Raw genomic sequence first — 11,026 nt, 5'->3', positions numbered from 1 at the left:
TATTTCTAATAATATTTCTATACTATTATAACTATCATCTACTTAGATAAATCATTCACTCAGGTCTGAGAAGGCGTGTCGAAAACAAGGATGCCTTCGCTAATAAATGCTGTGCTAGTCTTCCGTTCTGCTTGAGCCAGGGCCATAATCCAACGCCATCATTGCCAGAGTGCCCTGAATGCTTGTCTGATGTGAATCTCTGGGGCATGGAAACCCTCCTCTTCGTCTCTGAAGGGCGGTAGTCTGTGTACTGCACAATCTCTACTTAATATTTGTTTTGTTAGCTTTAATATAATTGCTTCAACACTGCTTCCAAATACTGCACTATGTTTCTAGCTATAATTATCTACAACGTGGAATAGATAAATCTGATACAAGTATTTTAGTATCTACTATTTTATTATTTTAATAATATTTATTATAACATTACTATCTATTGCTGAATATATATAACATGTAATAATGTATTAAAAAATATTACTTCTATATATATTTCTATAATATATTTCTATATATATTTCTATATTTCTCTCAATATATTCTATATTTCTATATATATTTCTATATTTCTAATAATATTTCTATATTATTGTAACTATCATCTACTTAGATAAATCATTCACTCATGTTTGAGAAGGCGTGTCGAAAACAAGGATGCCTTTGCTAATAAACGCAGTGCTAGTCTTCCGTTCTGCTTGAGCCAGGGCCATAATCCAACGCCATCATTGCCAGAGTGCCCTGAATGCTTGTCTGACGTGAATCTCTGGGGCATGGAAACCCTCCTCTTCTTCTCTGAAGGGTGGTAGTCTGTGTACTGCACAAACTGGCTGTGGCAATCATAGCCCCGCCATGTTGATCTTCTCTGCTCTCTCTGCCTCTGTCGGGTTTGCTCCCGAGCAGCCCGGAGCAGGAGAGCCTGCTTGGAGCTGGCTTTGGAGGGCCCTGGAACTGCAGTATTCACTAAGACTTGGTCACAACGTGGAGGACTTGTTCTCTCCCTCTTTCTCTTCCTCAGTGAGCGGTCATAGTCTGTGTCCTGCACAAACCGGCTGCGAAGGTTGTAAGTTCCCCGCACAGATCTGCTTGGCTCCCTCTGCCTCAACAAGGTTTGCTCCTGAGCAGCCCTGGGAGCGGGAGCCCACCGGCAGATCCTCTTGGAAGGCCTTGCAGCTGTGCTATCCCTAGGACCACGGTCACGACTTGGAGGACCAGTTCTTCTCTCTGAAGAGTCATCATAGTCTGTGGTGTCCACAGACCAGCTGCGCAGATCCCTGCCCCACAGAGGGGATCTGCTCCGGCACCGCTTCCGGCCAGTGTACTTCATGCCCTGCAAAGAGAGCTGTGGAGAGTTCCTGCCCTTTTCTCCTGAAAGGATCAGAGCAGTGGGGAACCCCTACAAGTTCTGGGACAGGACGGTTTGGGGCCTCCAAAAGGCTCTTTTGGAGGGCTACTAAGACCAAAAGGCCAGAGGCGCACAAAAGGGATGGATCCAGGTGGGATGCTTTGAGAGGGAGCAGCGTTGTGGCTGTGAAGAAAGGTGCGGTGTGTGAGGGACAAAAGAGAAATGCTGAGATCCCAGAAAGAAATCCACTATTCCTCTGATGCCCTGACCCACGACCCCAAAGTTACCTTAGTCCTACCAGTCAGACCCTGTGGTCCAACAGAGCCCGCCTGCTTGCTGCTGGCCACACACTGACTGAGGAAGGAAGGGGCATGTGATGGTGCCAGTGAGGAAGAAGCCCTTTCTCCAATTCTCAGATCAGAGCATCTGGAGAAAAACAAAAGAGTGATCTCAGTTTAGAGCTGTTGTTGCAACCTCCTCTGGGGTTCAGTCATTTTCTCAGAGAGGTTTCTATGACAGAGAGAAGACTTAACCAAGGACACTAATGGGAAACTCAGCTAGGGTCTTCCCACCAAGTTTGCCTCTGTCCCAACAAAAACCTCATCTCTATACCTCCCACAGCCTCCATTTCATAAATTCACAGATTTGTTTGGGTTGCAAGGGACCTTTATCTTTATCTTGTTCCACCCCGCTGTGGTGGGCAGGAACACCCTCCACTATTCCAAGGTTTCTCCAAGCCCTGTCCAACCTGACCTTGAACACTTCCAGGGGTGGGGCACCCACAGATGCTGTGGCAACCTGTGCCAGTGTCTCAGCACCCTTACAGCAAAGAATTCCTTCCCAATATCTAATGTAAACCTGCCCTCTGTTAGCTGAAAACTGATAGCCTTCATCCTGTCACTACATTCCCTGACAAATGGTGCCTCCCCATCTTTCCTGGAGGTCCTCTTTAAGTCCTCTTATCTACAAGAGTCAACATCAGAGACCAGGCAAGTAGCAGATTACATCCGGGCCGCAGCCTGAAGCCCAGTAAAGGACAGACACGGAGTAGTTCAGATTTGACAGCACTGAATGATGCAGGTAGTAATTTCATTTGATGAGAAAAACACTCAGGAAGGTGAGAAGCACAACTGCAAATGAGGAAAAGGAAATGTATTCTGAACATATTTGAATCCTGGTTATTACCTGGCATAGAACAGCAGGTAGGCTTGCTGCCTGAGAACTGTGTCAATGGAACGCAGCTCCACAGATTCATCGTCCATCCGGTACCACAATCCATTGCTGGCCTGTAAAAAAAAGGCAAGGATCTCTCCATGGTTTCTCTCCAAAAACACAGGTAGAAAACTGCCAAACCGAGAGCATGTCAAAACAAATGCAGTCCAGCCACTAAGGAGGCCTTCTGCCCCAAAACTTTGGCTGTCAGTAACACTGACAGGAAAGTTTATCTTCCCCAGCACACATTTTTCCCCATTGGGAAGGAAGTTGCTCTTTTACCTTTGTGTAGCAGAAATAGTGTCCTCCATGACAGCTGACACCACTGTGCACCAGGACAGCATATAAGGAGTAGAGGAGGGGTTCTCCATCTGCCTGAGACATGTATGGGCGAAGATCCAAGTACTCCGGATACTCTACAACCTATGGAGAGACCAAGAGGGCTCAGAAATGACCCTGGTCTGTGACATGAAATAGCCTACCAAGTGCGGGGGCCAGTCCAGGTGTATCAATACATCTCTGGGGCTCATGAGCACTTGGTTTTTCATAAAGCAACATATAATCGTTTGGGTGGCAGGAAACCGTTCTCAGTCAAAGCAGCCCTATCAGAGCACAGTGCTTGCCTGTCTTCCCACAGGAACTTTCCACTCCCCAGAAGGGACCACAAAAAACCCAACACAAGCAGCTTGTGACAAGCATCCTGCTTTAGGAAATCTGCTTCTTGAAGAGAAAGCTGCACACCAATAGTGTACAAACCTTGCTGATCTTCCCACCAGTGAAGCAGTCAAACCTCTTCAGACACACAGTGAGAACCTTGGGTGCACAGTGGACAGTGAACCTCTTAGTGGCGGCAACATTCTTCTCACACCTTGAAACCAAGCACAGAGCACAGCGCTGAAATGCACCCTATCTTCCACCAAGGCAGTCAGACAACCTTTCTTGTCTCGTGCATCCTTATGCTATTTTAAGGCAATTTGGTGCCATATTTAAAACAAACAAACAAACAAACAAACAAAGGAAAAACCCCAACCCCCCCCCCAAAAAAAAAAACCCAGACAAACAAAACTGTGTCTCATCAGTGTGCAGTAAACTTCCACGAGAAGATGACTTCTGCTCAATGACTTGTAGCCCCCTCACACAGAGTCTAGTGTTAATATGTTGATAGTAATCATCTTACTTGCTACATTTAAAGCAGTTTTCACCATCCAGGCGCTCAGGTCTTACAAAGTCCTCCAGAGCTGCAGTGAGGGATGAGGCTGCCTGGAGAATTGAGAAACCGGTGCACTGAGCTACAGGAAATGCCCTCGCCCAAACATTTTCCAGGAGCTGACAAGAAAACCCCTGTAGCTGATGCTGAGGAGACCCACCATGAATCTACAAGCTGTATCCAGAAGGAGCCAGAAAGAGAGTGTGGTGTTGAACATTTCCCCTGTCCCAGAGGTTCTCAGGGGCAATCAAGAGCTCCCTCTCTGTACCACCTCCCATTGAGCTACTGATGTTGTGTAGGGTCACCAGCAGCGAAAACAATCCAACCCATCAGCCTGGAAGCCAGACAGGTGTTGAAGGAGGGCAAAGGGAAGAAGGATGAGGATATGTCAAGGGTGCAGAGCACATAATGGGTGCTTGTCCAGCTTCAAGCCAGCACCTACAGAGAGACCAGTGCCATGGTCTCTGCAGGAGGACAACATCCGTTCCCCTTCCCATCCACGACCAAGACCTCTGGTGTTCGCAGTATATGCTTTCGGGGCAAATGTGTTGACTCTGAAAAGCCTTGCGATGTCTTGAAGCACAACGGCAAAACCTCTTACTTTGATATCCAAAGGGACATCCAGGAAGGCCTCATAGGAATCAGAAATGGCTTTGCAGCTGAAGCAGATGACTGGAAGGAAAAATCAAAATGCCGAGCAATGGTGAGTTGAACGATGGTACTGCTCTGTGTTCATTGTACCTGTCCTGCTAGTCCCAGGACCAGCTGTTGGGCACAGGCAGACAGAAGGGCTCAGGCAGTGCCAAGGAGAGCAGTAGTTGTAGAAACATACCTCTGGATCTCAGAAAGCCTCCAAATATTTGATGGACAATGGTAGTAGATTGAGATGATATGTCCAAGCTGGAAACAAGTAGTAAGACAGAGCATTACTTCCTCCAAACCCCGGCTGTAGGTTTTCCTTGATGAGGCCACATCAAGGAGTCCAAAGGGCTCAGAACTTTGTAAAGGTAACTTGCTTGTGCTTACTCGTTGCTTGCACTCAGACAAGCTCTCTGCATGGCATTGACAGTACAGCATAAGAAGTCATGGGCGTCTTCCTCCCTGCCAAGCTGAAAATGTTCTCCTATGACTAAGAAACAGGAAGTTAGTAGTTGTCTCATACAGGAAGGGAAGAAAACCTGTCAAAGAACCTGAAATCACATACATCTGAAACCCCGGAGAACAGCCAAAGGCAGGATGGCACTGACTGAGGAATGCAGGACCTTGTTAACATGCGCTTCCATGATGCACATCATGCAGAAGCCTTGTTGGCGACCTGAGGAGGGAGGGAGAGAAGGTCCTCTGGTGAGCAAAATATCCCTATGGTGGAATACTCCTCTTCTTCCACTCCCACTCCAGTGCAATATGCCACTCCTCCCAGTGTCTCAACAAGCACGGGACGTTTTAGTGCATAGAAAATGTTCTTCAGAGGAATGCTAAACTGAGGTTTTAACTTGCAGGAATAGAGACCCAGAGCTAGAAAGATGTGCCTTCATGAAGAATAAGACAGCTGGATAGGACAGGTGGCTCCAGAGTGTACAAAGAACACAAGTTCTGGGGCTGGCAAAGGGCTGCTTTTCTCCTAAATCAAATTTCAGGTTCTGGGAATCCTTAGGATTTGATTAACAGATTTACAAGGAGATGTCCCTAAGAGTACTCACAGGCCTGGCTGTGCTCCCGGGAGAGCAGATAGTTGGCCAGCGGCGGGGTGTATGTCAGGCATTGCAGGACAGCATTAAGGAAGCATGTGTTGCCCACATTGCGGAGTCCTGCTCCAGCACTCTGTCTTTGCTGCCAGACCATGCAAATCTTCTCTGGGGGAAAGAGGATCCTTTGTGGCGGAGTCATTCCCTCGGCAATGACTGCAGGGAAATTCCATTTGAAAAGAGATGAAATGAGGCACAAAGGCATATTTAAACAGTGAGGTCTCTACAGGAGCACTCAGGACCATCTGCTTTAACTGCCAACCCAACAACATCGGGGGAAGCTTAAACTGTGCCATTTAAATTTACTGTTTTGGAAAAATCCATTCCCCTGTTTACGTTGCTGAGAGTCCAACAAACCCGCAATCTGATTTCTGGGCCGCAGGCTACCTTCCTTTCTCAGTAGAGTTCTAGAGTGGATTATCAGTGAAGCCATCCCTTTTCCTGATTGTAACTTGTTGAAAACAAGTAAATACTGAGCACGGAAGGTAACCCAAAGGATGGCAGACCTCTCTACGAGCAATGGCAGCTTTCAAAGTCTTGTACCTAGTGTCAGAGGAGTGACAAAAGGTGTTTTCCTGGGTCTAATTGTAAACACGGGGGTCAGTTTGACTGCTCTCAGGAAACATCCCAGAGATCACTCTAGGTTGTGAGCACATCATTCTGGGATTTGACCACCAGCCATGTCACTTGTCTGTGGCAGTTCACAAAGTCCAAACCTGCTGGTGAAGCTATTACTCACAGGAGTCGTTCCCTGCTGTGGCCATTGCCTCTCTCAGGAAGAGAGTGCAATGCTTTAGATGACCAAGGATGTCTTTCTCTCCAGAAAGAGAACAGCACCAATCCCGTCACCTAATTGCAAAGAAATTACTGTAGCTCACCGAAAGTATAAAAACTCTAAATAAACGCAGAACGGCATCCACCACCAAGTCTTTCAGTGGTGCCTGTAACTGCTGCTGAGCTGCAGCTCACGCCCTTATGATCAGTCGCGGGGCACCAACTCACAGCAGGTTCAAAGGCCCTTTTGAAATGCTCCAATGTATGTTACCTTCTCTGAAGAGGCCCTGCTGCTCTCCTGACACTGCTTCAGCAGCAGAGCCCTCTGGCTTTCCCACCTCCTAGGAGTGACCATCTTTCAGCCACTACTTTAACTGCTACCTTTGCTGCTCTCCTTTTTCTGCCTCCCTCCCTCCCACAGCAATCAAGGTGGGCTGAGCCCATCCCCTCAGACTACAGTCACCTCCCTGCTTACCTATCCTAGGCTATGGAAAAAACCAAGAATCAGCAAACTGGAATTCTAACCTAGGTCATACCTGGCCAGCCTATAAAAGTCGTTTATAGCTCAGCCTACAGCTAGGAAGGTATAAATCAGCCTATACTTTTATCCCATATACCCTGCTCTATGATCTGTGCCAAAAGTCAAAGCATTACCTTTGAAAGAGGATGAAAGTTGAGGAGAAATGGTCAGTAAACAATAAACCACCCAAAAAAGGCAGGCACACAAGTAGCAAAGGAAGGAGCTGAGTTATCCCGAAGGCCAACTCTGTCCAACTGATTTTCGTTGGCGCGCTCCTCAGGATACCGGATGGGTGCCACATCTCTGCCCCTTTGTGACATGGGGTCCCATGGAACCACATGGAACCTCATGGAACCACATGGTTCTTGAGCACAGGAACCCACATGGCACGTCCGCCAGGTGGAAGCCACTGGACCTCCCCCCATGCTGGTGGCAAAGGGCTAGTCATCCTCTGACAGAGCTCCCACGCCTTCCCTGAGCCACACGGCCTGATGAGTAAAAGCCTGCTCAGGGCTGTAACTGAGCCAGGTCACAGCTTTCCTGGCCCCCAAGACGCTGAGGGTTTCACTTCCACTTCTATCAGTGAGACTCTTAGCAAAGCACCTGGACTCTTATGGGTTCATTTCCAATTAATTTCGTCTGCCCCCAGGGTACAACCGTGGGCTGACCCTGAACTGGGACTGCCAAAGGAACCCTTCAGAGGCTGCGCTGGGAGGACCTTGGCTGGCTGCTGGCCCCCACCCAGCTGCTGTCTTGTCCTCAAGCTCTGAAAACGTTCCTGGATGGCTTTTTAGCAGCTTCACATTTACTCCTGCCGCTCGGGTTGGTTAGGTTTTGATCAGCCGCAACTTTAGCCAGACTCCCACTCTGGATGGTGATAAGGGAAAATGTTAAGTTGCTATTGAGAAAATGTTACGCTGCTATTGATAAGGGAAAATTTTAAGCTGCACAGTCCAATAAGTGAAATTTTAAGGTTCGTGTGCTGTCGCTAAGACAGCAGCCATGTGCTGGTGAGCAGCCAATGGGGAGTTACCCAGAGGCAGCCAATGGGAAAGCTGTGTGATGGTGCGAAGGGGCAGCCAGTGGGAAAGTGTGCAGTGTAGCAAAGGGTAACCCGTAGACAACCAATGGGACACCGAGTGGACGGGCAGCCCATGAGGAACCGTTGCCAGGGGAAGATGCTGAGGGACTGAGTGAGGTGAGAAGTTCAGAGAGAGGAAGACTTTGAGCCTTCATCCCTTACGACCACCCGAGACAACCACCAGAGAGAAGCGCGCAGGCTCCAGGAGGCGTGTCCCGAGATTTACATAGAACACTGTCCACTCTCGGGTAGTTCATGAAGATGTAAAAATGTGCAATGAATCTGTATGACCTAATTGTATAAAACGGAAGCTATGATGGGCGAGGGCACGCGCGTGTTAGGCGGAGCTATCCCCCGCACGTCCGGCGCCGAAATAAACAAATACCAGCTTAATAGCACCTGTGGCTATTGAGTTTTACTGCTGTTGCCTTTTCCTGGCATCAATGGATAGAGACAGTTTTGTCCGTGCTGCACTTGGCCTATGTTGTTTTGGGTTTGTTGGAAATCATAAAACTTTTCTAATTTTTTTAGTGTTCCTGATTAACTTTTTGATTAGTTGTTTTTAACACACATCATAGGCGGTGCGTTCAGCCTTAAATCAACTTTAGCCAGCATGGAGTAAAAATTGTCATAAGCTCCTTTGTGAGAACACAGCCTGGGAAAAGTACTAAAACTGTAAGTTTTGTTGAAGTTAACCCTGTTATGCTTCAGTGGAGAAAGCCTGCCAGAGAAAGATGTCCTGTTGAAGGAGGAGATCTGGAACACAAGATTTATGGACTACAAGGACCTTCTGCAGAAGCCAGCAGATAAAGAAGAAGACTAACAAAGGCTCAGCATTTGTGTCAGAAAATGCCTAGGGGAGGGAAAATATACAAAAAAGATTAAAGATATGAAGTTATTACAGTAGAAAGTGAGAAATTAATAACCAATACCACATAGAATACTAATTAATGAAAGGGAGTGAGTGATGTAATTTGGAAGCAATGAACATTAATTTCTTTGTTTGCCAAATCTGTATAAATAGGTGAAAAGCAGTGTCTTGCTGTCAGTATGGAGGCAGGATTTTTGTCAGCCACATGCACACCCAGGGCTGCAAATAAAAGTAATCACTTGCTTTCTAACACTAAAAAGCCAATTTGTTAGAGGGTCCTATTTATCCTGACAGTTTCAGAGGTGTTTAGCAACAGGCAGTCCTCTGGACACCTGGTGTAACCTCTGCTCAGCAGGCAGATAGTGTTTCTCATGCTCCAAGGATGCAGCTGGTTGTTATTTAACACCACTTGAACTGGCTGGTTTGGCCCCTGCCTGGAATGGGGCATCCAGTTTTACTCAGTTCTTCTCAGGACAGGTGGTTTTACTCCTGCCCAGCTCAGCACAGTTCATATGGCTCCTGCTGCACTCCGAGGTGTTTCTTCTTTTCTACTTGGGGCATCCAGCTAGGGCATGACTTTGCTTGGATGGCTTTTTTCATCACGTCTTGCAGCCGCTGGTTTTATCCCTGTCATCCTTGGGGAGGCTCCTTGTATCCCTTACCCAGACAAAGTATCTGCATTTACTCCTGCATTACACCTCTCAGGTGACGTTTTATGCCCCTGCCCTAACCTGATGTCTAGGTCCTGTGTTACCGTCCTCCCAGCAGCACTTCAGGAGCTCTCTGATGAAGACAGTCAACAATGGCACTCGTGAACAGTGCCTCTGCTCCTGCCTCCTGCTCATATGGGGGCATTTTAGGACGTAAACAGCTGTGCTCTGTGACCAAGCGGGTCCCACATGAGTCCCCTTTGCCCTCATCGTCAGTCCCTGAAGGTCCAGTGCGCCGGGAAGACCCCTTCTCCCCCTCCCTATCAGCCTTCACATTTCCAGGCACCAGGCCGACTCCTTTGCTCCTCACAGGCCTTGCAGGTCACAGGCACCTGCCTGCCAGGTTGTGATGGCCTCACAGCAGCACAGGGCAGCACAGCAGCACACAGAGCCCCATCTTAATACCAAACAGACTCTTCTCCCCTGAAAGGGCCACTCATGTTCTGTTAACGTGTTTCAAGGCTAGATTAAGATTGTTATATTGACATGACAAACCAAGGATTAGGATGTGCCCTGGCCTGCAGAGTGATCAGGTCCAGGTGATCAGGCATCATAAGCTGAGCTGTGCTCTACAATTCGGTGCTAAAGGGCTTACAAAATCTTGCTATGCTGGTGCTGCTTATAGAAATCTTGTGCTACTCCAATCATGGTATTCTGGGCTATAGTGATCATAACATGACGTTAAAAAAAATGAAGCTTTAATTGTAACTATGACTCAGTGCCATCATCATTCTGCCAAGGCTATCCTCATGAACCCGTCTGTCACCGCAGTGTCAGGTGATAGCCCTGACCAAAAGGGGACAGGGGGAGGTGCAGAACAACTGTCCATAAGTGTCCCTTGGCTCAGGGGATATGCAGGGCAGCAGGGATCCGTGCTGGTCCCCTTTCCTCCTTTCCCCTTCCGGGTGACACTGACCAAGGCCCCAGCACCTGCTGCCACGAGCTGTACACAGCTCCCCTGATGTTCAAGGTCTGACAAGCTTAATAAAACAGCTCCCACCAGAGATTTGGTGTGATCCCCCTGATCTGAGGGGAAACTGTGTCTATGGGGGAGGAAGGTATGCTTTCTGCACCTCATTTAAGGCTGGAGCCATTTTGCGCAGTGCTTTTTGTGCCCTTTTGTTCCTCCCTTTAAGCAGTTCAGTTGCCCCGCTACTTTTATAATAAAATCGCCTTACCAGCTGCACCCAGAAAAGTTGTGGAGGTCTTTATTCAAGCGCCGACCTCCGCACTGGGTGGTACCTGCTACTCCTCAGGGGATTGGACAGAGCCATTCGTTGGTGTGAGTTTGGCATTCCCCACCCAAACTGCTGCAGGAGTGCCAAGCTATTTTGAGGAATGGGGAGTTGTTACAAAGACTTGACCAGAGCCCTGCTTAGAGGGGCTGGGAGAGGTCCAGCAGCATGGAGTGAGCCTGGCCAGTGCAGAGGGGCCCCGAGCAGGAGATGAAATCTCTTGCAGAGAGGCGCCACTTGCCACAACAGCAAACGGGGAAATCTTCCTCTCCCTTCAGGTCAGAGGTAGAAGTGGATGTGATCAGTGGTGTTCAATCCCCCTGCAATGT

The 11,026-nt window shown here is 48.1% G+C and overlaps 1 protein-coding gene across 1 annotated transcript in view; it reads right to left on the bottom strand.

Moving 5' to 3' along the window:
• Window positions 1-619: 619 nt before the first annotated feature.
• LOC127461776 (ubiquitin carboxyl-terminal hydrolase 42-like) overlaps window positions 620-11,026 on the bottom strand; it is a 37,167-nt gene continuing 26,760 nt past the window's right edge. The window contains exons 3-14 of the mRNA XM_051769817.1: window positions 6,246-6,355; window positions 5,462-5,662; window positions 4,966-5,076; window positions 4,788-4,890; window positions 4,594-4,661; window positions 4,363-4,433; window positions 3,732-3,814; window positions 3,311-3,422; window positions 2,837-2,977; window positions 2,528-2,628; window positions 1,630-1,768; window positions 620-1,327 (exon numbers count right to left, since the gene is read on the bottom strand). Of these exons, the coding sequence (XP_051625777.1) occupies window positions 620-1,327; window positions 1,630-1,768; window positions 2,528-2,628; window positions 2,837-2,977; window positions 3,311-3,422; window positions 3,732-3,814; window positions 4,363-4,433; window positions 4,594-4,661; window positions 4,788-4,890; window positions 4,966-5,076; window positions 5,462-5,662; window positions 6,246-6,270 (1,863 nt within the window). The 5' untranslated portion in view covers window positions 6,271-6,355. The remainder of the gene's footprint in view (window positions 1,328-1,629; window positions 1,769-2,527; window positions 2,629-2,836; window positions 2,978-3,310; window positions 3,423-3,731; window positions 3,815-4,362; window positions 4,434-4,593; window positions 4,662-4,787; window positions 4,891-4,965; window positions 5,077-5,461; window positions 5,663-6,245; window positions 6,356-11,026) is intronic.

Source organism: Manacus candei, unplaced genomic scaffold, assembly GCF_025592945.1.
Source record: "Manacus candei isolate 608988 ecotype Guabito, Panama unplaced genomic scaffold, ASM2559294v1 h1tg000112l, whole genome shotgun sequence".
NCBI lineage: Eukaryota > Metazoa > Chordata > Aves > Passeriformes > Pipridae > Manacus > Manacus candei.
The sequence above is the reverse complement of the archived record's forward strand: the minus strand, read 5'-3'. Positions and strand labels throughout refer to the sequence as shown.